The sequence below is a fragment of the Aythya fuligula genome, chromosome 3 (genome assembly GCF_009819795.1).
Source record: "Aythya fuligula isolate bAytFul2 chromosome 3, bAytFul2.pri, whole genome shotgun sequence".
Classification (NCBI taxonomy): Eukaryota; Metazoa; Chordata; class Aves; order Anseriformes; family Anatidae; genus Aythya; species Aythya fuligula.
In genome coordinates, this window is record NC_045561.1 from 29,258,900 (window position 1) to 29,286,671 (window position 27,772).

Sequence of the window (27,772 nt, forward strand, 5' to 3'; positions counted from 1 at the left end):
TGTCAGCCGTGTGGCACTCCCAGTTAACGTCCGGCAAGTTGAAGTCGCCCATAAGGACAAGGGGAGTTAATCTCGAGGAGTTAATCTTGTTTTTTTATTAACAAACCATCTGCTTGTGTGTGTACTGAAGACATGTTGAATGTTCTCTTGAAAATGAAGTGACAATTTGAGTCAATAAACAGGTTTTATTTGCATCTAATTCTTGTAAAAGAGTTAACCTATCTGCATGTTTGCCGTGGTACTGTGACTGACAGAAATGACAGTTCAGCTTCCATTCCTTCCTGTCTTGGTTTGTGTGTTGTGTTTTTTTCAGGCAAACTATGATCTTATGTAATAAGAATGCTTTTATTTTAGCCATGGGTTTAAACGGAGGTGGTGGCTTTTGTTTATCTTTGTGTTTTCCTTGTTGCCTCAGTTATAGCACTGTGAGCACTGTTGTGAAGATCAGCTGTGCTACTGGCCATTTAACTGGAACCAACTGTAACTGGATAAAAACGCAAGTTCACAGATAGCTTTTAGTATGTAGCTATGCTTTGTTTTAGAACTTACAATGGAGCAATGGGATGGAAACTTATAATGGGGCAACTATTGGAAACAATTTCCCCATACTGTTAAACTATATTACTTAGCTAATGTGATTCTTTATTTTCTGGAATTAAGCACAAGCTTATTCATCTGTCATAATATGTATTATAAATGCTTCTTCTGGTTTTATATTTTAGGTCTAAAACGATCTGGAGAGGGATTAAGTGGTTCAACAAGTAACGCTCTAATGGATGACAGAGAATTTCCACCAAATGATCTACAAATAGACTCCAAAGACAATCTTCAGGATGACTATAGGGTGGAAAGTTTGGCTTCGTATTTGGTTTCTTCACCTGATGAAAATGAAAATCAACTTGACAATGATGGGAATGAGGTTCTGACCAGTAGTAGAACTGCTATGGGAAGGCAGGACAAAGGTGAGCAGGACAGCATCAACAATAATGAGAATATGGACAGTGGAGACTGTACCCCAAGCTGTAAGGAAAGGGAGACTGAAAGGACATCTGTAAATGTCCATATGGACCCCCAGCTGGAGGAAAAGCCTGTTATAGAAAAGCAGCAAGGTGGAAAAAGAAGTCCAAGAAGCAAAAGAAGCTCTGGAAAAAAATCCAAAGGTACTTTCTAAAAAACATGTTTTTATTCTGTTTACTTAAAATAATAAAACTGTGAAGTGGTAAGCAAGTTCTATTGTAGGTGCCACAGTAATTATTTTCATGTTTCACTAAAAATATGTTTTAGAGTGTTAATAGTACCAAATCAGATTCAATTCTAGAAGTTTTCATTGTCTGTATTTGAATTAGTGAGCTATGTAACACTTGGAACACACTGATGAAGGATGAGTAGAGGGAGGTGCAGAGTTTCAGTATGGAAACTGGGCTGACTTCCAAATCAGAATGGCCAGAAATTCAGGCAGTATGTTTTGGTTTATTTTAGGTGTTGAAGTGCAAGATTTTGGTGTCTTGATATAGAGTCATGATTTGACATCTTGGTATGAGTACCAAATATCTTGATTTTGGCCTGCTCCCATCAGAATTTACGTAGGTTGTTTAAAGCTTGATACATAGTGCTAGAATTTGCATTTCAGGTAATGAGACACTCAACAGATATGTTTCTCCCAATTTTTCATGTTACTTCTCCTTTATATCTTTTGGATCTGAATTCGGTAAGGAAGATGTAAAAGTTTATTACGTGTTCTTATTTGAGATGTTCATTCCCTTTTTGAATGAGTAAGATTTGTCTGCATCGTTATGCATATTAGGATTATGCCATAAATCATATATCTTATGTGTCATAGTGCTGCAAATATATTAATTAAAATCAGTGTATTTCATCCCATTGGTATCTTTTCAAAACTTACTTGGAATAACTGAGTCACTCCTTTTTTTTTTTTTTCCATGTATTTTTTTCTTCTAAGGATTGGGAAGATGGGGAATTTGACAGTTTAAAGTAGGTAGTTTTAAAATACAATTTTCTTGCCAGAATTCTTCTATGGCCTCTTTCTGCTAAATGATGATGATCTAAAGGGACTGCAAAATAGGTAAAGAAAGGAAAAGGAAGGAAGTTTGTGCTCCATATCTTGTACATACAGGCAAGATCTAGAAGAGAAAAAATATGTTTTCTAGTAAAGATTAGAGGATACTGAAATCTGTCGTCACAAGGAGAATGATTTGTCCATAAATAATGAAGAAAATCAGTGAGTATGTCTTTCAATTGTAGATCTCATGTATAAAAAGATAAGTAAAATAAAAGAGGGATTGGAAGAAGTAATTGAGGACTAGTAGTGGAATAATAAAAAATAAAATAAAAAAAAAGCTGATGAAATGTAATATAGATCTGTGGACAGAAGTGTCTGAAGTATGGTGAGAGGGAGGAATAAATAAATTTATCCAAACACTGAAAGTTATGCTTTGCCCGTATTCTCTTTCCGCTAGCTTGTATTCTTGATGATAAATGCAATCAACAGATGCAGAAGTACCACAGAAACAGCTGTGCACGGTAGATGGGAGTTCTAAGGCAGAAAGCTGAAATAAAGAAAACTTCCTGAAAAACCTAGAGATGCAGCATACCACAACAGGGAAGAATATCCTGCCTGCAAAGTTTAAGGAGTTTTGTTGGGAATAAAAATAGAATCCCTGTGAACAAACGCTAACTACTTATTAATAAAGAACCTGGATCGTTACAGTAGGAAGATCAAAATACAAAATTACATCTTGTTTCCCATGGACTATGGGTTAATTTCCATTAAGCTTTCTAGTTATCATCGCATGGTGGTTCTCCTGTTTTCACACAGTGCAGTGACTGTCACAATTTCTTGATGTTGCAGATGTCTTTATTTTAGTGAGAACCTTCCTTTTTCATTTTTAACATCAGCTATTTTAACTATTTCTTGAGTATTCCTCTAGTGTCCCTCTACATAAAGAACCAAACCAGCTTTCTGTGCGTTATACCAATTCAGAGAGAGAATAATCAAACAGAGGAAAATCACTGAATGGGTGACAGCAGAGAGTTACACAATCCAGTTAGAATCTCAGACTGAATACTTGCAGGACATGTATTACGGTGATATTTTTTAATTTTTATTTTTAACTATTGAAAAATCATGGATGAGCTGGCTTTGACTCATAGATATAGAAGAGTGTTATGAATCGTCCTCTCTTCTTATATAAGCAAACCTGTTCCTGTCGCTGTTAAGTGTTAAAAAAAAAATCTGGAAAAGCTGATGTTTGACTTAAATAACACGTCTGTATCTAGTCACTTGCTGGTATCTAAGGGAGTGAACTTGGAGTATGGAAACCTACCTTCTATTTTTTCGGGACTTGCGCAGCAGAAGATTGGCAATCACTAGAGAAGTCACTATCCCACTCTGAACACACGTTTTTACTTCAGAAGAAAGAGCGAGTACTGCCACTTGCAGAGTGTTTGAAACCCTCTGAATATTTTCTTATGAGGTGTAAACAACTACAAGTATTTGACTGTTATGTTTCTGTATATATTTGCAACGTGTAGGAGCTACAATTATCCTAGCTTCTACAATCAGTGGCAGAGATGCAGGATTTACTGTAGCAGTTGAAGATCCATCTTGTTGAATGTCCTGCTTCTCACAGTGGTCAGTAGAGGACTGCTAAATAAGAGTTACAAGGAGAAGGTGAGGAGAGGTGTTTGGTAGTGTCTTCTCCTTGCCACCCGAAATTGCCCATTCAGGAGCTTCCTGGGTGAGGATTGACAGAACCCAATGGTTTCCAGTGAATTTGCCGCCTGACTTGAGTTGTTTCTCCCATTCTTCTTGTACACTAATAATAGTTTTGAATAAATATATCCGAGGCCACTGGCGATCAAAGATGTGATGTAACTATAAATGGACCAATTTAAACCTTGGTGATTATTCATCCTTGGATTCCTTGTAGTGAATCGTACTTGCTAGAGTGTGATAGAGATGGTGATTCATGGAGCATCATCTGCCTCAATGTATTTTTATAAATGCGGATCTCAAATTATCCCTGTTCCCTGCAAATAATTTAGTCTTTTTCTGAAAGGTCATCCCTGGCATAATTGGTAACTTCATGTTGTAGAATCACACTGTGTAATTCATGAAGATAGTAGCATGGTGTCTTGCACTTGATTGCTTTTCCTGGTGTTAAATTCTGCAACACACAGTTTTCCTGTAATTATTCAACTTGTTTCATGAAGTAGCATAAAGATGGGAGAGAAAGTGAAGCGGTTGGGATGGATTTGGTGTTGCAGCAAACTAAACACATGAACATAAACTGGTCGCATTTTATGGACAGTCAAGCAGAGTCATTTTACCTGTTTGCTGTGCTAAACAAGATTTTGGGCTTGATCTGCTGTAGTTTGATCTTTAATGATGTTCCCCCCGATACTCTTGTCTTAAAAAATATAATAATAATCTCTTAAAAATTAGGTATTTTCAGAATACTTAAATACTACAGGGTGGTGGTATTTTTTTATGGTTCTTGAATGACTCAGTCTGAACCAGAGTACCAAAAATGTTTTTAAAAAAATAAATAATGTTCTGTACTAGAAACTTCTGTTACTGTTGAGAGACAAAACTGATGTTATCAAATACGAAAATTAAAGTTGAATTGAAAAATAGAGGACAGTTCTGTAAGTTTATTTTGATAGCTTGAATTGGTAGCAAATACTACATACTTGCACATCTGACATTTCCAAGCAGGTGGGAAGAACATCTTGATTTCATATACTGGAAGTACTGACAAAAGCATAAGTGAGACATGGAAGAATGCATTTGTTATTTCCATTCAGAAGGTCTGTCGAAGTTGGAATTTTGTTCAGACACGGGGCTGCTTCAGTGAGCTTTTAGAAAACTTATGAGAAAGTTTGCATCTCCCCTTGTCTTAGGAATTGTTGGCACTCCCAGTTGGGCACAGAAGATGTCAGTTAAAACTTCACGAGTCTGGCAGGTCAGGGACTTCAACTTAGGTATTTGCCATATTCCAAATGAGTGCTCTCACCACTGAAGAGGTGATATCTTCTGTTTGGTCATGTTTTTTGGTTTGTTTGCTTTTCTTCACATAGGAGAAAAAATTTTTCACAAAGGATTTGGTTCCGCTCTAGAATGGAAGAGTGAGCTTTTCAGTGTTTATGTTTTGCAAAGTGGGAAAAAAAAATCTTTGTTTCTTTAAATATCAGACATATACATAAGATAACTGCCTTTTGTCATGTTTTTTTGTTTTGGTTTTTTTTTTTCAAATCTGCTTTAGACAGTAAGATTGAGTTCGATGAAGAAGTGGTGGTGTGTGTCCTTTTTAAGAATGTGGAGAATACATAGATAAAGTGGGATCTTGTCCCATAAAACTTTTATGATAAAATTATATTCCTAAGTGCTGTTGCCACGAGAAACATTCTTGGTTTTGTAGTTACCAAGGCACAAATGCTGTCCTGGGTTTTGAATGATCCTGAATGGCTCCAATGTGTTTCAACTTCAGTGTAGTAAGTTGAGGGCAGAACTGGATTCCCGGTGGGTGACAGCTCAACTATATATAGGAACAATATGCAGTGTATGAACTATGTATTAGAGCAACAATACCAAAATAACATTAAACTGAAGTTGTTTTTTGTGATGGTTGCCATTGTGCGTGTTTCGTGTTTTGATGTGATGGGTGTTTATCAACTCCTTAATCAAGTGCAGTTTGAAGTGATGTTTTTTTCCAGAGAAAGGTTTGCTAAAATACTTGGGCCCTCTTCTTATTTCATGACCATGTGCTGAACAGACACTTGTCTCTTTAAATACAGCCTTCATTCCATCACTAAAAACACCTTCTTGTTTGCATCTTGCATCCATTTATGCCTCCTGTTGCTTTTGGCCCACAGTAAGTGCAAATAAATACTTGAAGAGCAGAGATGTACATTAATATTGAAAAAGCACTATTAAATTACACCCGTATTTTGTCTGGCAATAAGCCCTGCAGAAACAGCCACCCACAGAGATTATTACTGCTCCTGACCTGGATAGTTTACAATAAAGAGTTTGTAAATAACCAAAAATAGAACGGTAGAGCCTTCAGCAGACAAGTCAATGCCTTTCTTAAGCCCTAAATCTCGAACCTGAATCATCGCTGCAGGGTTTCAGTGAACACAAGGGAGTCTGAAACAGCTGAGTGCTCAAGCTGCTGAAACAGCACCAGAGTGATGGTTCCAAGAAGAGATGCTTATTGCTGGGAGTAGGTTAGCTTGACACAGTGTCCCCATGCATCCTGCTTTTAACTGATAACATGATTTCCAGAAAATGGGTGTAGTTCAGGAATAACATACTCATCATAACTTGAGTTAAAATTTTTTATTGTGCACTTCTTGGCGTCTTGGTGTATGTATCATCTATGCAGGATGCTTTTTATATGTTGTCGAACTAATCGAGAAGATAACTTCAATAAATTTTTAATTTCACAAACATATTTGGTGACTAAAAATATCTATGGAGCTGTGAGTGGCATTATTTTTTTTATTTTTTCTTTACTTACTTATTTGTTATATTTGTTACCCATTTTCTTTTCATAAAAATGCACTGAATTTGATACATTTATAGGACAGATTTTATTTTTTTTAATATAAATTGTTCATGAATTGGAGGAATCAACTCTAGTTGATTCTGGGTAAGCACCTACTCTCATGTGCTGGTTTAATCAACACAAGACAGTCCATTCAGCTTGTCCCACCTTCTCTACCTCACAAGTCTCTATCCTGTCCCCACTCGTCTTTCTTTTCTCCTACATGAAGAGTCTAGATGTAATAGTTTTTCCTGATGCACCCTAACTCCTAATTTACTCAGTTTTGATCATTTCAGTTGTTCTCTGTACTTGCTGTTAATCCTGTATACCTGTCTTGAGATAAAAGATGGGAACTGTGCTGCCAAAATGCTGGCAGTGCAAGTCAGCAAAATCATATCTTGTGTTTTGTTCTCAGCAGCCTCTCTGGTTGTGTCCAACGTTTTGTTGGTTTTTCTTTTGGCACATGCTGCACATCGGCTGATGATTCCATAGAGCTGCCAACAATGACTCCAAGGTCTTTCCTGACTTTTTTTCATCTGGTTATGAAACTGGAATTTTACAGGCAATAGTTTAGATAATTCTCACAGAATTACTTTTACCTACGCTGCATCTCATCTGCCACCTTCTTGCCTGCTCAAGTTTTTGAGGTCCTTCTGAACTTCTTCACCTTGGTTCCAAAGACGTTAGTACAGTTTTTTTGCACAGCTTGAGATTTCATCGACCGTCTTTGACTTGGAGAAGGAAGTGAAGATACTGAGTTAAAAATGGTCCATGATAGTCCCTGTCACCCTGGAGTATCCCACCACTGACTTTTTTCCATTTTCAAAAGGAAGCATCAGGCCCTACCTTTGCTTCCAGTCCTTCAAGAACCTCTCCTCCCATGTGCTGGCCACTTTTCATTTCTAGAAGAAAACAGGGATTTGCACCCAGAAAATTTTTACCTGTAGTATTTTTACTCTGTTAAAATACATGGTCCTTCACCTGCGTGCCCACCTTTTTTGCTTCTCTAAAAATAGGCAGGCAACAGTGAACTGGGAGGGAGTGTACCATGGAGGTCCTGGTTTTTGGCCTATCAGGAAGTTCTGGTGGTTCAATTCAGTTCACGTTTCCTTGTTTCATTGGTACCAACAGGGATCATGGCTAGCAGTTCATCTCCTGGACTCCCAAATAAATAGCCTGGCTACTTGGGGGTGTTTTCCTTTTCACCCAGCAGTACGATCCTCCTGCGTGTGTGTCTTCCACAGTAGAATTCCCACTGTCATCATCTACTTGTTTCTGTCCTTTAAGATCCTGTCATAACCATGAGGAGATGCCGTGTGATCATCTGAGGGAGGTTAAATTCACTTTCCCAGCAGGAACCTTTCCTTCTCTGGGGCTACTCCTCTACAAGCTCCTTAGCAGGCATGAAGGGACCGACCAAGAACCTCATTCACTTTCTCCTGGCCTACCCAGGACAGCCTCTCTGTGCATCCCCGATTGGTCCCAGCCAACTCGCAGGCACACTCCTGGCTCAGGTGGCCACCACCAGAACCCCTGCTCATCACACAAACTGCTCCCTGCCTATCTGCTGCCTGCTGTTCATTTGTTCTTCTTTTGTCCCATCTGAGGAAAACTGTGTTGCAAAAAATGTAACATCAGCCACAACGCTTTTTTTTAGGTCATCCTGGTCTCCTTTAATCACTATCAAACAGTTTAGGCTAGGTGTTTTTTCATCCGAAGTTAAAGTTGGATCCCAGATAGTAGTGTACAAGAACAGCTGTTGTGTGTCTGTCTTTTCAGGTAGGTGAGCTGACAGTAAGACAGACCTATTGCAGCTAGCTTTGACAAGGCCAATATTTTATTTATGTGCAGAACTGTTATTTAAGATCCTAGCTTTTTATTCACAGCTATTGTATTGAAATTTCCTAAAAATGCAACTTGACATTTTGAATTCCTAACCTAAATACTTGTTCTTTTTAAAGGAGTTCCTTCAGCGGGAACCACAGGAATCAAAGAGGAAAATACTCTTGTTACACGTACAGATTCAGTGCGTGCTGAAGGTGCTGTTGAAGCAAATGAACATTCTCACCAAAAAGAACAAAACCAAACGTTGCAGTCCCTTTTCTCTTTGCTCCGTGAAGAGGTTGAGCAGATGGATTCAAAGATACTGCCCCTGTGTCTCCATCAGGTACTATCATTTTGGGTTGTTGCACTCAGCTTTGTGATTTGAGACTTTTTCTCATTAGGAGAAAGACGCATTAATTCAACATATGTCAATGTTCGTATCTGGACAGAATAGTTTGAAGTTTCTATATATAACAGAGGGTCACGGCAGATATCTCCTCTTCTAATATATGTGAAATGATAAATTACCTTGAAAGTATATTCTGCAGTTAATTGAAACTCAAGGGTAAGTCTTACACACTTTAGAACAGACTTGCTTGTCTATAGAAGAGTTTTTGACAATATTATTTTTTTCCCCAGACACTGGAGTCCTGGAGTGGGTCAGGAAGATTTAGGAAAGTTTTTTTTTTAGGGAAATTTTTAGGAGAAGATTTAGAAAAATAACTCTTCAAAATACCTAAAATACATTTTGTAGGACACTGGTGTAAATAGAAGACTGCTGATGTTTAAATTATATTTTATATCGGTAATTATTTTAACCATTGCAGACTTCTTTCTAGCATGAACTTCATGCATGAATGCTGAGATTCACGGTTCCTTAGTATCTACTCTTTATCGCACAGTCACCACATGTGCAACACCAATGGAAATACTAAATACTGTGTGATTTGGAAAGCAGTCTTACTAACTCGCAAAGTATGTTTTTCTTTTTGGAAGATCATGGTGCAAAATGAGTATGTGTCTAGAACTTGATTCACTGTTAATACATAGTTTGATTCTGTCAGACTGTTAATGGACTGGACAACATTTTGTTTGGCTATAACCTCTCGCAGGCTAGAGAGAGATGTGATACAGTGTCTGTTTTGACTTAGTTATATGATCCTTATTGCAGAAAATTGGATGACTGTAATATCTTAAGCTTCTTCACTTTGATGATGCTCCTGCATCCTTGTTCTCTTTAATGTGGGGAAGAGATGATATGAGAGTCTTCTCTTTCATATCACAATTTCTAGATACTTCACATTTGATATAGGGCTTTTGTTTTGTTTTGTTTTGTTTTTTACTACTTGTGTTTAAGTGATTTTATGTTGTTCCTTAACTTATTTGAAACTTAGCGTTAGGGTAAACCATTTGTACTTGTAGCCATGTTTAATTTGGTGTTTTTCCATGAGTCAGTAGAAAGGTCTCCTTTGGAAAACAATACAGTTAGGGCAAGAATTTCAAAACACTTCACAAACATTAAGGAGTGTCACCGACCACAATGGAGATGAAATCTGTTCACAGCTTCGTAGATGAGGAAGCCAAACCCTAAAGGGAACAACCTTTTCAAAGTCATACAGGAACTGTGACAGAACTGAAAACAAAATCTGAGTTTCTAGGCTCAAACATGTTAACCACACACCTTCTCTTTTTTCCTAAGACATATCAGCGTATTGTATTGGAATGTGTGAAAGACATGTTTTTAATTTTGAGGTTTATATTTTTTGTTGTTTTATTCCATTTATGAACAAATCATCAGTGTTCATCAGGTTTCTTGGAAAGTCTACCCGGTTTTCTGGCAAGCACAAGTAAGTTTTTTGCTGTTGCATATCTCAAAGATGATTTGTCAAGAGAGGAATGGAAAGAAATACGTTTCAGTTACCAGCTTAGTTTCCCTATATAGCTTTAAACCTTTTCCTTTCTGGAATATCAGCTCTGTCTTTTCTGTAGTATTCTCCATCAACAACTCAGAGACAAAGCAAAATTTAGGTTCTGCTTAAAAACGCTCTTATTTTTCCGAATGTCTTTGGACACTGCTTTCTCTCAGCTGGTTGCCTGGACTCTATTATAAAGTGGTGCCTTTGCCAAATATTTTAGTCCAAGAGATAGTCCTTTAAATCAGATCTGAGAAAGGGGAGGAAGAAAACAAAGGCAACAACAAAAGATACCTTCACTTGATTAACAGAAAAAAAGGTTTCCGAACTGGGAACTTGACTTTTCTTCATGAAGTTCTTGCCACCTCCATGTTTGTAGTTTTGGATTTGAGCTGGCTGAAAGCAAAAGCATTGTTAGGAAGAGGTTAGTACATCTAGTTCAGTAGTCTGCAGTTAAAATTCGTAGCTTTGCTGTAGCAAATCTTCACATGCCCATGTCCTTGGTATGGAAAGCTTCTTAGTGTAAATATAAGTAAAGCCTTGGTAAGCATGTGTTTACTGTTCCTTTTTGTGGTGATCTATTAAAGATCAAAGTTGCAAAATTATGCAACCAAGGTGAAGTTTATTTTAAGATGTCACAGATAGAGATCTTGAATGCTTGGCTACAGAGATCTCTTTTTCAATTCCTAGCCATTGGCTAAGCTGATAGCTGTTATAGAATTTAATGTCAGTTTACAATTTTTTTTTAAGCTACAGGTGTTAGAGACTGACTTAGATTTTAAGTATTTTGTATGTTCTTTGACGTTTTATTTCAAAGTAATCTCTCATGTTTGGACCTTAGTAGCTGCTTTGGTACAATCTTTTTTTTTTTTTTTTTTTATATTAAACTCCCTTAGCACTTTAAGGTCTAAATAATGCACTAGGGACCACTTGATTTTTTCTTGTGTCAGCTACATGGTATTTCTTTGTTTTGACATATCTGTGTAAATTCAATGTCCGTGTAGGTGAACAAGTCTTGAAAACTGTGATTTTTTTTTAGGGTTTTGTTGGTTTTTATTTTTTTCTTTCCAGTGGTCTTCTTTTTGGCAGAGCTGTCTTGTTATGAATCCGATTTTAATTGTTCCATTACAGAAATGTCAATTTAAGGAGGAAAAGCCTCAGATTTGTTCTGTGTCATAACAACTACAGTGCATATCAAACGGCTGCCATCTGGGTTAACTACACGACTTCTTGCTCTGTTGTTCAAGAGCTTCAGATATCAAGATGCTAGGCTTAGTGAACTGACATGGAGCAGAAGGTCCTTAGATCTTTTTAATACAGAACAGAAGCTTCATGAAAGAAAGTGGCAGAAGGTTGCTGCAATGGTGGTGTCTGGATTCTGTTGGCAGAATAGGAGTAACACGGGGGGAAAAAAAATCAGTCCTTTTATGTTTATCTCATGAATTTCCAATGCTTAAATGTGAAATATTGTAAACAGGAAGCCTGTTGGTATGTCTCTGATCTTGCAATAGGTGATATTTTCAGTTTCTTTGATCCAAAGATTGTTCTTCTGTCATCTGTCAGTAAGCCTATACTTCTCTATTTGATTTCATTGCATTGTAATGCTCAGGAGAGCTCAACAACATCCCTTCTGTCAAACATAAGGAAGCAATGGTCAATAATAGAATTCAAACTCTTTGACCCATCTCATATCATTAAATACAGTGCCTCTGTTCTAGGTTATCTTAAAACTTTCTAATATGATCATTAAAACAAAAAATGCTGAAATAAACATTTGTTGTTGTAACAAGATAAAGCCCAACTAACGTTTGGGCAAATTAATTTGTGTGATTAGACTTAAAATTTCTTTGTTGTTTGACACTTTTTTTTAAACATCTTTCCTAGAATAAGAATACATTCATTTAGTCCGAACGCTTGTGTTCTATTGAAACTAAATACAAACCTACAAAACAGATGTTTAAAAACTATAGTAAAAAGTTCTTATTACATCCTTACCACTTTCATAAAAATAGAGAATGCTAATTTTTCTGCTTTTTTTCTTTGCAGATAGCTGAGACCTATTTTCAAGAGGAGGAATGTATCCTTTCACTTGTAAAAATTATGTGGTATTTAAATAATCTGTCATGATAAAACATAAAAGACATACTTTACAATTGACTCACAGGTTGTGGGACAGGTGTAGAAAGAAATAAGAGCCCTAATTTACCCATGAGTGAATATATAATATGTTAGCAAGTCCTTCTTAATCAGGCATCTGGAATATGAGTTAAGTAATAAATCCACTTTCAAAACCTGTGCTGATACAATCATTAGCAGTTGTGCACAAACAAGGAAGTAAGGAAATGTTTCCAAAGGACATCTGTTTTATAGGATAAGTTTTGTTGTAAGTACTAGTAACTGGGAATACGTCCAATCCAGATAGCATTTATATTCTCTTATATCAAATAGGGCACTATCGTTGCAAGAACAAAATTATCACAACAGTTGATTAGAATAGGTGCTATTAGTGTCTAGATTAGAATAAAAATACCAAACACTGAGCTAAGGGAGATCAGTAACTTGCATACAATAGCAGCATGTTTTTGTCAAATGCTATTTCGTCCAAGTCACATTGAAGTAGTTTGAGAACCTTGTCACAGGAAACTGTGGGTAACTGCTTCTGGGAACAGCTAAGATTATTTTGATTTCTTCATAGATAATGCAAACAAGTTTGATCAGCAAGTTCCAATAGTTGAACTGCTAATAGTTACTCCGATATATTTTAGTATTTCTGGGAGAGAGTAGTAATATTTACATTAAAGTGAAATGGTATTTTTAGAAAACCTGTACTGAGTTTTTCTCTGTTTGCTCTTGAAGAAAAATTTTCAGCCTATAAAAAGAAGAGGCAAGGGGTAAGCCCATAAGGTATATATGCACTAAGGTGCATCATAAATTCAAAAAAATCTGTACATACAAGATTAACAAGATGAAGAAAAACAAGATTATTTCTTTATTGTGTAATTTGTTGCCTTTGTAAAAACAAACAAAATGAAGCAAGTGGGCAATTATAATGATTAAATAACAAAGCAAAAGAAGCTCGGAAAGATATCCTTGAAATCTAGCCAAAATATGTTAGGCTGTAGTACAAAAACAGAGAAACTACTGTAACAATATTTTTAAAGGAATATATTAAGTGAAATACTTATCACTATCTTAGAAAACATCCATCAGAAAAAAAAATATGTATATATGTAATGCAACTTAGAAAAATTGAAAAATTCTGTAGAGAAATTATCGCTCTTAATGGAAAAATACAGTAAATTTAAAATGCAGCATACACCTGATGTGTGGAATTCAACACCATGATATAATGCATATTTATGAAGGATATCTCATCTGTACTTGCAGCCATCAATTTCCTGAGGTTAATAAAGAACTTACTTCATCATGTTGCATAGTATCAATTATCCATGATGGGCATTTTAATTCATCCAGTGTAGAACTGCGTATTTAACAGTAATTTAGGGTTTGTTGCTGTGATCTCCTCTAAGGCTCTCTCTATGATCTGTAATACTGTTTCTAATAACAGACATCTTGAAGGCAGGGAATATTCCTTCCATTAATAGTGTCATTTATAAGCCATGCTATGTGTGTGTTGCATAAGGCTAACAAAAATAACAAGTATTGATGGTGTATTCACAATGGTTACTTTAGTATTTTAATGAGAATGAATAATGGAATTTTTTACTATATTACTGTGAACTTCATTCAGACTACTACTATCCTCATGTACTGTAGAATTAAATTTGAAATAGCTGACAAAACATGGCTTTAAACAAAACAACTAACAACTGAGCACTGCTGGAACTAGAATTGTCCTAAACTATTGCAAATTAGAAAACTATCAGTATACCTTTCTGAATACATTGATAACCTTGAAGGGAGGGTAAAGAGTTCTTCATGTAGAAGAAAAGTAAAGAGAATCTTCAGAAAAAAGAAAAAAGGTGTCTCAGCTGTCCAACAGTGTTAAATGCAGTTGTTCGAAAGAGGGTTGGTGTCTTTGTAGAGTCTGAGTTGGGAAAGTTTTTGGTTTTGTGTTTTTTTTTTAATACTGTCACCCGCTGGTCAATAAGAAGAAGCTATGTTTATGTTTATGTTTATTGACATACAATTGAATATCTTGAGAGAGGCATACTAGTATTTGTGCAATGGTTTTGCTTTTCATTTCCCACAGATTTTATTTTCTGAAAACATTTGTCAGCATAGTAACATTTTGCTCACTTCTTTTCTAGAACAACTTGTTGGCCACAAGACATGGGTATAGGTAACAGCTGAAGAGAATAGGGTTTTAATTTTTGGAACTTACATGTATTTGGTTCTCGTTTGCTGTATTCATGTCTGCTATTGTTTTCTTCCTTGCATAGAACTCTAGATGCTAACTATTACTCAGTTTGATTCAATAATGTCAAATTTCAGGTACATAATGACTGTCCTTTCAAATACAGTGTCAAATACAAATAATTCATAATATGTTTGTATACGTGTGCTTTCTTCTTTAACCTTCCATTAAGATGAGAAGGCAATGAAGTTCATTCAGCTTGAACGATTGTATCATGAGCAGCTGCTTGCTAATCTTTCTTCCATACAGGAACAGTGGGGTAAGTACAGGCTAAACTAATATAGTAGAAGGAAGAGTTTGATTTATCTTTCTAATTAATAGAGCTTGCATTTTTACAGCTTAAAACTGTGAAACAACAAAAGTATAATTTATATCAGAATTTCTCTTGTTACGAGAAAAGCAATCCTTCTTTGGATTCCTTTTTGCACATATCATGAAGAAAGTGTAAATAGTTTATTATCCTTTATTCTGTCAATTGAGATTTTGATCAACAGTTGTTTGGGGGTTATTTTTGTTTTAAGGTTGATTAATATGATATTATGAAAATAAAGCACGTTGTGACAAAATGTGATGCTTTTTACACAGTCTGAAAAAGACTGTAGAGCGTGTGCAGAGGAGCTGTTAATATTTCTCTATGAATTAATTTAGCATGCATGTTTTATGTTAAGCAAATTTAACTTTTATAGTACTTTGCATAAAATATTTTGGTTTAATTTAGAAAGAAAATGGAAAACAGCAGTTTCTAGCCCAGTTAGAACGCTGAGGAATTCAGCTAAAGAACTGAGTAGTGAAGAGCTGGAAAAGCTTACTAAAGTTTGTTCTTCACATCAACAGTAAGTAAAAGAAAACATCATTACTTTTACAGTACTAATATGCCAGTGCAGCTGTTGTCTCATTAGTGCTATGGTTGTTTTTAAAAAGTCAATCCCAAAATAAAATCTGTATCCCATTGACTTCAGTGAATGTGCTTATGAAGTGGTTGCTGTTCCTGATATGCAATTGACATGTTTCAGTTACCATCAGCTTTCACAGTGCTCTCATACGATTTGAGGAATGTACAGGGACTAGATCTGGACTGTTTTCAGCAAGTCATTACTTTGCCAAAAACAGAGTGTTGAGTTAGTTTGTATTTTCAGCCAAAGTAAAAACTGAGAAATGTTAATTCAGGAAGAGACAGACTGCAGATCTGATGATGGTGCTTGTGCCTATACCTACTGTTCTAATCATTGTTTTTAAATACAATTGCCTAACACCTCAAACTCCAGTACTCACAACTACTCAATAGGACCTTATTTGAAAATCTTTGATATTTTAGGACAATCACTAATGCTTTGAGTCATTCTTGTTACCTTCTGTTGATTTCCTATGGGTTGCTTAAACACTATGAAGCAGAAATTCTGTACTTGACTAGTGTGACGGTCTTTGGAAAAGTTAAGAAATCTTTGTTTGTACCTGCTTTGCCTGATCCAGCAGCCTCGCGAAACATTTTATCATAATATAGCAAACTTTTGAATAGTGCCTGGGATGTACTTCTTCATAAGGGATAAGGGACCCATCAGGAAGGCAAAGATTTATTATTTCATGGGTGAATGTCTTACCTACTAGGCCTTTTAAGGGACTGGTGAAAAAAGGATACTAGCTACCACTGAAAAAATCATTATCTAAAAGATGTTCTGTATCAGATGGAGAGAGAATTTTTTTTTCAAATACGTTTGCTTTGGCTTAGTCAGTTGGATGTAACAAAAACAAAAATATTCCTGTTGTTCACAGAGTATGATGTAGCTTCCACATTTTTTCTGTGGATGACAGTACAGAATTTGAAGAACACCCAGGCCAATCGTCAGAGCCCAGGCTGAGGTTGTTTGTTGTAGTCTGAATGCATTTGGGGGGAATCCCCAGAAAGCATAAGCCTGCATTTCCATGGGAGGTAGAGGCAGCTCTGACACCGTAGCTGCAAGTTTATTCCCAGAGCCTGCTGCTGCTGCAAGATTCTACTTTGTGTGCCTGCAGGGTTCCTCAAGCTACATTTTATATACGTGACTTTGCAAGCTCACATGAAGATTAGTATTCAAGACTATTACAATTTATATGCCACAACTAGCAGCACCTCCCTAGGCACTGAATTCTCACCTTGTTGAGAATAACTTTGCTTTCTCCTTCCAACTCTTACATGCAGCCTCACTTTAAAATAATAAAAATTCAGTTATGTAAATCATTCCTGCAACTTGGTAAAAAATGAGGATTCTGTTCATTTGCCATTATTAGTTCTCTGTATAGAAAATTACTACTTTTCCAGAACTCTCTAGGCAAAAGTCTACTTGATACATTTTTTTTTTCTAAGATTTATGCTCAATTTATTTTGCAATTAAAATAATACTTTAAGACAGGGTCTTGGAAAATATGAGCATTTTGCTTTTTAAGTCGAAAGCAAGGTACACATTGTGCATGAATGTTTACACAGCTTGCAAAGTCCACAGTATTAGCAATGCTGAATCACCTGCGAATCCCAGTGGAGTCAGTAGGAGCTGTTCTATCTTACAGTAGCCAGAAAATATGTCCCAGTGTAAATAGTCTAAGGAGAGGCAAGTAAGGTGGTGGTATTTGTTGTTGTTTTTTTTTTTTTTTTCCCTTCCTCAACCTCTGTTATAGCAATCAGTATTTTTAATATCACTAGATCCTGTGTCCTTACATGATTTTGAAAGTTGGCAGCGTTCTCTTTTAGCAAAAAGTTGTACAGGAATTTAGATCGCTTGATATGCTGCAGTAACTTATCTTTTAACTGCTTTCTTAAATAGGTGGGGCAGTGTTTGGGCTAATTGGTCTTTTGATTATATTTACATATGGTACGGATCTGTGTTTGAAATAGTCTTTGCATGCTGATGCTGTTTCAATGTTAGAAAAGTTCTGTGCTAATATTAGAGCAGAGAAAAGGCTAATAGGATTTCAGTGACATTTTTTATGAAGAATGTTGTTGCTGTTTAATTTATTCTTTTTTTTCTTTACTGCTGCAGGCCACAGGCACCCAAAAACAAGGTAAGGAGCCATTTATGTGAATTTTGCTTTGCCAAAGACTGCTAATAAATATACTACTAATATTATTAGACATAGTTTTTCCAGTTTAGTACAGAGCCACTTGAAGCTTGAATGTCTCAAAAAGTCACAGTATTCCAGTTCAAAAATGACAGGAAATGCTATCATATTTTACAGCCAGTAGCTGCAGAAATTACATGGGAAAGCGATTGCTTGCTCCAGTTAAAGGGATCAGAGGATTCAAAGAAAAGAGAAGCTACTGCTTTTAAATCAGGTATGTGTGTATATGTATGTATGTGTACATTTATTTGTTTGAAATACTATCCCATAATGATGTATTCCTATAAAAATTATGACTCTCTTTCACTTGAAGCTGCAGTTGGATTCCCACAGATTAATCCATTTTTGCATTTTATTATTTTTTTCAAAAATAATTCTGCAATGGACATGTTATGCAATTTTAATTAGTCATTGATACTCAGAATTGTAATTAGTAATTCTAGCCCCCATCAAAAGAGTTACTTTTAGATGAGAATGTGAGCATGTGTTTACAGCAGCCTCCATAAGGTACAGAATTGTGTAAAACTAGACATGTAAAACTATATGGTGTACAATCTGATGATAGATAATTATCCAAATAGTGGCCAGTCAGTATACTTAAAAATATTATTAACTATTTTAATTATATGTGCTACACTGATTTGGGGCTATATATTTTTATAACAGCACAGAAAATTGAGGAGCCTTTTGATTTTCTTAAAGAGAAAACTATAGTTCTGTTAATTTTTTTTGGATGCACTTTTATGTCATTTTCATCCTCCTTCCTTGGGGAGCAGCTGCTTTATTTGAGAAATATGTTAGAATCATTGGGGTCTTATGAAACATTTGCAATTTAATGAATTGTTAAAATGGAGATAGAGAGGGAAACAGCATCATTAGGCTACTAGGCTGTGCTTTATCTACTAGGCTGTGCTTTATCTTTCTCTCTTTGAGCAAAAATGTTCTCTTTATGCTGCAGTCCAGTTGCCAAAAATGGCCTGAACTTGAGGACCTTTCCTCAAAAACAGACAGAATTTCTCACGAGATGAGGGTTGGCCTAGGTGACCTCCAGAAGTCCCCTTCAACCTAAGCTATCCAACAAGTGCCTATCAGCCCGGATGTTCAGAACTTGGAGTTAATGAAAATACAGAATAGCAAAATGATAATTTTCTAGGTGTGTGGACTCTCCTCATCTTCATCCTTTCTTTACCATGACCCCTATACTGATCCTTTGCTGTCGCAGCAACCTATCTAAAAACAAAACATTGAAAACGTGGAGCAAACATGCTTGACAGCTCAGAAAGCAGATCAAAAGAACTGAATGTCCTTTTGGTTTCAGATGGTTTTAAAAAAAAAAAAAAAAGAAAAAAAAAAAAAAAAAAAGGAAGATACATATAATTACATCATTTTTATTCCAAGTGGGAGCAAAAGCTTTCTGGAGAGCAGAAATTCTGACCTTTTGAAACTTCTGAATTAAGTAGCATTTTTTGTAAATGTTAAGATACAACATCTAGAAATATTAAAATTAATGTGAAAGTAATTAATGGTGCAAATGGATTTTTTCGTGTCTTTCTCTTAATGTAACTCTTGTCAAAATGTCATCAAAACCTTTGGGTTTCCGTGAAGTGTTTGTAAATTAATAAAACTGTATTCCATTATAAAGCTGTCCTGCTGAGAATTTTCCATCAGTGCTGAATACTTTGTCAGTACAAAGATAGGGGTATTTCAAGCCTACCTCAAGATTAAATGCTTAAGATTTACAAGAGATGATTTTCACAAATTAGTATGTTCTTGAGGAAGCTATGACTCCTGACCTAACCTGTTCAGCATGAGCCCAAATTCATGGGCCTTCTCACTGTGAGCTTACAATGCTTATATTCTGCTTTTGTCAGTTTTTTTCCTACATCAGAAAGAATCTTTTTTTTTTTTTTTCTTTTTTTCTCCCAACGTCCTACATAGAAATGTATCTGCAAATATGAAAGGGAGAACTACTGAACTCAGCTGCTGGTAGTAAAGGTGTGACTTACAGTATGACAGTAAAAGGAAATGCACAAGTAGTTTGAAGACTGTCCTTCATGTGAATTCGTGTTCTGTTACACTTTCCTCCCTGGCAGATTTTATCTTTGATTCTACCGAAAGAAAAATTAAAGCTATGTGCGTGCATTAAAGGATGAGAATTGATGCATACTATATCCATTAATTTATTTGGTTTCTAACTGAAAACCGTGGTGTTAATTAAAGATAATCATGTTCGTGTGTTTTATGAAATATTCTCTAGTGAAATGATGAATTTAATAAAACACTTTGCATAATTTTGCAGTGTGTACATAAAACCCTATTTTCAAGGTGTCAAGAAACTTCTTTATGGCTTAAAAGAAAACAGGGTATAAGGATTTCTTTTTTAAATGGACAGGGACAAAGACTGGGCAAGTGTGAATTGCCCACTGGAAGAATGCCATCGCGTTCTCAGCACTCCCTGCTAGACTGCTTTGGGGTAACAGAATGAAGTGACTACAGGTTTCTGCGATGAACAAAGCTGGTGGCAATTTAATAGTAACTGTTTAGGGGGGAAAAATCTTAAATTGCTCTAAGTGCTTTGCTGCTAGAAGATTCTCTGTAGACACTGTTACATCTCCGACAGATAAAAATTGCTGCCACCTTGGTGGGTACATCTTCATTTAACTTGGCAGGAAAAAGCATCTTCTGTAATGTAAGTCCTCAAGTGTTTGTCTCAACTTGCCTTGAGTATGTAGCGGGCATGAGTTGTCTAAATCAGGTGTTTTGAAGTAGGTGTACAGAACGTACTGAAAGCTGCTGAAAATGTGATGTGCAGTGTAATGGTGATTGTTACCTCTCAGTTCCTGTACCTCTGCAGACAGATAACAGTGCTGGCATCGTTTATTACTTTCTTAGCAATAGAAGCCTGAGCTCAAGGGCCATCTCTCTTGGTAAAGAATTTGATTTAATTTCCGTTCCCATTTAATCTTTGATATTGCAGGTGGGGCTACCAACAAAGATGCCTGCTGTAATGTGGATGTATCCACTGGGGGAAACTGACAGATGGTAACAAAATCTTGCCCCAGTAATCCAAGCTGTGTTTGAACTCATGACCTATATGTGAAGGGCTCAATATCAAGTTACAAATCCCTTGGGCTATCTACTCATCTGTATCTAGTTTTCAAGAAGTCCCAGTCTCGTACCCATTTCTTCATTCATAAGTTAGGTTCCCCATACCCTCTCAACCATTAATGTTGTTCTTTTTGTCTGCATTTTGAGATGGTTGGATATTCTTCTTCAATTCTCAAGCCTATCTTTTCTATGCTGCCTTGTACTTCACTATGAAAATAGTTTAGAATTTAATAAAATTGTGCCATAAACTGAAATAATGTGACTATTTCCTAAAAGGCACAAGAATGTGACCCTGTTTCGTGTAACAAGTAGAGGAAATCGCTCAGATTTAAAGTGTTTTAACAGGTGAGGGAGGATAAGATTATCATAGAGATATGGTAATATCTTCAGTCCATCTTGTCAGGATGTGTACAGTTAATCAGGGCAGTGTTTGATCTCTTTGTTAATATATTCATGAGATTTTCTGCTTTTGGCTGTGACCCAAAAAATGCAAACAAGCATTTTCTGGAGGTATGAGTTTGTTGTTTGGAGTTACTACTATTACTGTAACAGTAGTCCTACTGTAGCATTGTCTTAACTTAGTTTTTATTAAAGTTATGGAGCAAAAAGAGAGTTTCTGTTATAGTTAGCTTGCTTTGGTATTCTAATGCTGAATACTCCTTTTCTCTCTTCATAAGCCTTAAGGGCAAGATCTGGCTTTGAGCTTCTCATAATGTTTAATGTCTCGTAATTTTATTGGCAATTTAGGGTAACCGTCTACTCTTTCATTATCAGATCATGTCAGTAGTAGGTGAATTCACAACCTATGCAGAATTCCTCTGAGTTCTCTCTGAAATTTCAGATCAGAAAAATCCGTCTCTAATTGTATTGTAAATATGAATACAGAAATAAAACGAATCCAGTTGCATTCTTAGTATGTAAACTAACTTTCAATTCCAAAAAGTAAATCATTATGCAGTCTGCTATGTAAAATATCATAATTAGATTTTTAATTTACTGTTAACTAAAGGAGCTAGTTACCCACTTAAAAGAATTTAATTTAAAATGTATTAAATCAGTATAATTTCAGTTCTTTTAAAGCAAATACAGCGATCTTGTGCAATAGATACACCAGCATCAAAATACATTTTTTTAATAGTTAAGTGCATGTATCTGTACTTCAGGCCTCCATAATGTGCAGTCATATAAAATACGCTTTAGAAGGAATGTAGCTATTCAGAAAGACACTTGAATACATATTTTGCTTGAAGCATGGGAGTAAGTCTGTTTCTCTTCAGGAGAGCACAGTATCATGTGCTTAGCCTGCAAGAATGTGTGTAAACACTGTGTTAAATCAGGAGTCAGCTTTTCAGACTACTTGAGACTAACAAAGCTTTCATTCTGCCTGGAGCATTAAGTACCTCCCGATACGGGAGCACGTTTTAAAGCATTAGCTTCCAATGTTATCAAATGATAATATATTCTCTCTCTCCTCTGCTGGTGCTTTAAATCATTTAAAAACACTGGAACTGTTTTCCTGTTGCGCTTAGGTACTGAAACTTGTCCTGGCGTCGGACCAAAGAAAGAAGATAAACAGCTGAGCATTCGTCCTCCAGGTGAAAACAAAACTGAGAGACAGAGCGAGACAGCAAGCCTTTCGGTAGCAGCAGGAAAGGACCACATGGAGGAGCAGCACTGCAGTGCTGAATCAACATCGGAGCCACACACCCAGTCCACAGGGACAGTGGGCAGGCCTTCTTCGGGCTGTTTATCATCAGGGGATGCCGGTAAAGATAACAGTTTGCAGCTGAGAGAAAGGCAGCTCTCTAAGGATGCAGAAAAAATAAAAGAGACAGCTGGGGAGCCTGGAGTGAAAATCTCTCCTGGGCCAATGGTAGATGCTGTGGTTTTAACAGATGCTGATTATATGCCTACTGATTTGGTTTCTACTGATAAAGATGTACAAGCTGATAAAAATCTTCTCAGATCAAAACATGTTGCTAGTTCTTCAGAAATTGCTAGTGGCCAGCTCGGAAATAGTGATTTAAACCAGCAGCAGAAACAGCCCGATCATGATGATGAAAAATTTCCCCAGGACAGAACTGCATCGAACGTGTGCTCTGGAAGTCATAAAGTGTCTGAGCATGAGAGTACTGCCCTTTCACGAGTATGCAAGGAAATGCAGAGAGCAGCAGGACAGGAGGAGAAGGTAAAAAATGAAGAACAAGAAGATTTTCTTCTCAGACTTTTAAATGGTAACATAATAGACACTGAAGAATCATTTGCAAGCTTAGCAAACCAAGAGGATTTTGACACTGTTCCAGATATTTCACCTGAACGAGCATCTTACAACTCACTGGAAGCTTTATCACTAGATGACAGCTTTTCTTCTCTTGATGAACTTGCAAGAAGGATAGAGATTGCAGAGGTAAATACTGTGAATCCTATAAAACCTTCCATGTTACCTTAGTTAAAATATTTTAGTCATTGCGAACTTCAAAGTGTGTTAAATACTTGTCATTTTTTTTTTACTCTGAAAAGAAACCTACATTTATTTACTTGTTTTAATTCAGACAAAAGTTCCCTTTTATCTCTTTGTGTCCTTCTTGCAAAGTGTTGCTTTGTGCTTCTAAAAACTATATTGATTTTTACATATTAGTGTGAACTCGTTTGTCTTTTTTACATAAGCTGACAATTCCTGTTAAATTATGATTTTATTGAAAAGATCTACATAATGCCAATGATGTATCATATGGTTGGTTTCTATTCACAGAATGAAATTTGATTTGCTTTTCTACTCCTTTCTTATATGTGAGAAGAGCTTCATACATAGTAAACTCTGTATATACTTGTATGGGCTTCTAATTTTGCCACACATAGGAAGTTTTGTCACTGAACCAAAAGTAAGAAAAACCTTCTAAGCCTCAATCCCCCTTTCTTTTGCACTTCTGATAGGTCCCAACAAGGATGAGTGCTACCTAAGCTAAAATGTTCTTCTGAAATACAGAAGTTTTATTGCTTCAGGACTGATTCACAAAGTGTATGATTACTTGTTTGCTACATTTGTCTACTGGTTTTGGTGCATTTGCATCTGTGGGACCTTAAAAGCTTTTCCTTTAAATGTAAATATGAGAATATTGTGAAATGATGTGATTTCAGATGCTGGAAGGGGTGGACTTGTAAGATGGTATCGTGTCAGTTTGTCTCTATTTTTAATGCATTTAACAATACAGCATCCCTTAGCAATACAGTAACAGTACTTCTCTATAGATCAGAAGCTAATGCATGGAGACCAAGAACCCACGATCGCTCAGGGACTGCAGCCAAGCAGGAAACTAAATACTAGAGGTCCATGCTGATGTTGTTATATCTTTGGTAAAATCTCCATGCTGGAAACAGAGACCTAAACAGCTTTGTCTCCCTTCCAGCACCAGGCATCCTGATCACCCCTAAAACACCTTTTCTTTCTGTGGGATGTCAGGAAGCGTACCACATCCTGTGACTGAGGGCTGTGCATACACAAAGCTGCGTTTACTTCAGCTTTTTTGGATCCAGCAGTAGCTGTAAATGAGCTCTTCACAACATGTGACATGTGGGAACCCACAATACATGTTCATTATGTGTTATCAAACTCTTGCACTAAATCCATTGGCTTATATTCACTGGCTTCAAATAAGATTATTTTATTGACAGTCTGTGCTAAGCCCATGTGGATGTATAACAAAAGAGCAGTTTAAATACCATCCCTCGGGATGAGATTTCTTTTGAGCCCGATGGAAGTTCAACATTTTAAGCCACAGAAGAGAACTGTTCTGTTTCATGTAGAAAAATCCGAAATTAACCCTGCAGCAGCTATTTTTAAAGTGGTGTGTTGTGCCATTTGCCTTTTAGAGGATTGGATAGGAAGCAGCATATCAATACTGTTAGAAAAGTTATGCTTGTATTGATTGGCCCAGCAATTGATGACACTGATGCTTTACTGAGAATCTAGTGTCATTTCTAGTTCGCTGCCCTGCTGCTAGGACTGCCAGTACTCTGATAGCAGAGAGGAGTCTCTGGAGAGGTAAAAAGTACCTTGAGCCTTTGCACAGCATTTTCCCTGCCATATAAGGCATAATGGTGGCTAGCACTGGTGGAGTCTTCTCCAGTCTTTCTTAGCAAGAGGCTGGATTTGTGTGTGAGGCAGGGGGGATAAATCAGGAAAAAGCAAAGAAGGGTTCATTTCAACACTGATTAAAATCCACAATACACAGCCTCTGAGGTGTTTTACAATACCTGAAATCTCTAGGTGCAGCAGGGTGAGTTACAATACAGGCACAGCAGCCTGTGTTGTTTGATTATACATTTATATTTTGTTATTCTAGTTAATCTTATCACCTGTCATTACCTTAGGGGTTGCATTTCAGAAGTGGTGAGCACCTACAGCTTCTCTGAAAGGCACCAGAGGGTTTGGGACCTCTGAGAAACTGTCAGCATTTACTTTAAGTGGTTTTGTTTTAGTGCCAAAGTAAGATTCCACTGACAACAAGCAGACTGATTTTGCATCCAGCTTTAACATTTCTTTGTTGTCTTCCTTTTCCACCTTTGAATTTCTGTTGTTCAGGCTGTGGCCATCTAGTAGGTTACAGTGTTTTCATACAAGAGTTATGAAAGAAATACCTAGAAAATCCATTGGTAGCCACATGTGTAACAGCAACAAATCCTTACATGAAACGTACCACAGTGACAATTAGAAAATTAACTTGGATGTGATAAAAACTTTTCCTGGAGCAAGTATTTACAAAATCATAACAAGTTAGAAGAGGGTAGAAGTAACGACTGTTTTGAAATAACCTAGGCACAAAAATCATATGATAGAGCAGTGCAGGTGTAATACTAATTTATTGCAAATGTGGCACAGTAAGTGTTGTGTATGTATTTACAGGTAGGAAGGGATTTTTGGCCCCATATTGAGCAGTCACCTCATATAGTTCTCTAATTTGGATATTTTATGTCATTTGCTTTTTAGCTACCATTTACAATAATTAATTAAAGACCGAAAATCTCCTATATTCTGACTCTGCCATTAAATAACTACAAAAACTGAAATAGCATTTTACATATTGGAGTTACACTGTGTATTTCTTCACTAGTACAAACCATACACAGCAATGTGCAAATGATGGAAAATCACTGTCATTGTGTAGAAACTACATTCATACAGCTAGCAAAGAGCTTTGGGGCACAGTCAGCAGCTGGGAGCAACAGAATTCACAAGTGTATAACCTCTTCTTGGATCTCGTTGCTGTCATTTCTGTGTGAATGAAATGACGTACCAGCAGTCAGATTGTAACTTCAGTAAAGTAAGGTGCATTATGCCTTATGAAATACAGCTTTTTCTGCAAGATGATTAGGGAAACGAATAAAATCTTGATGTTTTTCTCAACGGCAAATTACCATTTGAAATTTCTTTCTGCAATGAAAAGTAGTGAGACTCCTTACCACAGCATAAAGTAGTAGCTTCTAGATGGCATTTTTTGTACACCAAGACTTTAAAAAACTACTGGGTATGTACTGACTAGCAGCTGATTTGATTGCAGAAATGAAGTCTCCAGAAAAGAAGTGTGGAGACAGTGCCTTGCTGAGATCCCCTGTCCTCTTGTACAGCTTGGGTCCTGTGGTTTTGAGTCTGTGAGAATTACATTTCTGCATGAAATGCTTATGTGGTGTCTGAGGAGCAGGAGGTATTTGGTTCTGTTTAATGGAGCCCCAATGCTTGCGTGGTAAGCACATTAACAGAAAAATGGTTAGAGCTTAATTGTGGTATGAATGCTGAATCTGATTAGTTAGCTACTTTTCAAAGTCCGATTATTCATATATCTAATGTATCATTATATTCCTGCACATAATGTATTTTATTAGCAGAGTTTGGCCTGCTTCTTATAGTTTAGGCCAGGGCTGTTTTGCCTTTTGTCAGTTTGTTGTACAGCTATGTGTGACTGCTTTAAGAGCCTGGTATTGCTAGAAATAAATTGGAGGCTTCTGCCAAGTCACTGAATCAGGAATAAATCCCACAGAAGAATATACAAACAAAACTCCTCCTTGAGTAGTTCTCTGCATTTAGACCAAAATACTTCACAGAGTGAACTTTGCTTCCATGCCTCCAGTTTTGGGGGTTTATTTACTTCTGCATGCTGTGACTGATTGCAAGAGGCAAGGGTAATCTGACTTTCTGTCAAGAGTTCAAAGTGCAGGGCCTTACTTTTATAGTTTTGTGTGTCATATTTATAAAAGTATGTGTATCATAGTTGGAGAAAATAAGCATAATGTAAGAAGCTTTTTGAATAGTTTACCAGCACATGCTGTTTTAAACAAGGAGAAGAGGCAGAGAGTTTAATTAGAGATTTATTTATTTATCTACTTGCTTCTTTTGCAGCCTGTATATTAAACCTTACCCCCTCCAAAAAAAAAAAAAAAAAAAGTTTAAAACTTTTCTGTGTGAAGCAGGATCACTTTCTGTTACTACTGGTAAAAAGAGAAGAGCTCAAATATTTGGCAGTTTGAGTAAATCAGTAGTCACTGCTGCTTTCCTTGCTGACTGCTGGTCCATGGGCCACCATACACCTGCATGCCATTTGCAGTTTCTGGGTGGTTGTTACAAAAGGCCAGCAGAGCAGAGTGAGTTCAGGTACACAAAGTCCAACAGCATCTTTTATTAATTATTTAGCTTAGAATTAAGAAAAGGTCCTGTGTTTCAATAGTGTCCTTTATGTAGCTTTTTATGTAACAGTGCTGTTGGCTGTGCCGCCTGCTGCAGGCCTACATTTTCCTCTTGTGGTTCAAGTCAAGCAAAGGCTTGACTTGTGGTTAGCTGTATTAACCACAGTTCCCTAGTTAGACTCCAATTTAAATAATGTTTTCTGCCTTGTTAA

General features: G+C 36.6%; 1 protein-coding gene across 1 annotated transcript in view; it reads left to right on the forward strand.

The window, feature by feature from the left end:
* Window positions 1-27,772, forward strand: part of CNST (consortin, connexin sorting protein) — a 54,757-nt gene that overhangs the window by 16,378 nt on the left and 10,607 nt on the right. The window contains exons 3-10 of the mRNA XM_032184798.1: window positions 723-1,160; window positions 8,531-8,736; window positions 12,353-12,383; window positions 14,857-14,943; window positions 15,403-15,517; window positions 17,696-17,717; window positions 17,892-17,988; window positions 22,412-23,289. Coding sequence (XP_032040689.1) covers window positions 773-1,160; window positions 8,531-8,736; window positions 12,353-12,383; window positions 14,857-14,943; window positions 15,403-15,517; window positions 17,696-17,717; window positions 17,892-17,988; window positions 22,412-23,289 — 1,824 coding nt within the window. The 5' untranslated portion in view covers window positions 723-772. The remainder of the gene's footprint in view (window positions 1-722; window positions 1,161-8,530; window positions 8,737-12,352; window positions 12,384-14,856; window positions 14,944-15,402; window positions 15,518-17,695; window positions 17,718-17,891; window positions 17,989-22,411; window positions 23,290-27,772) is intronic.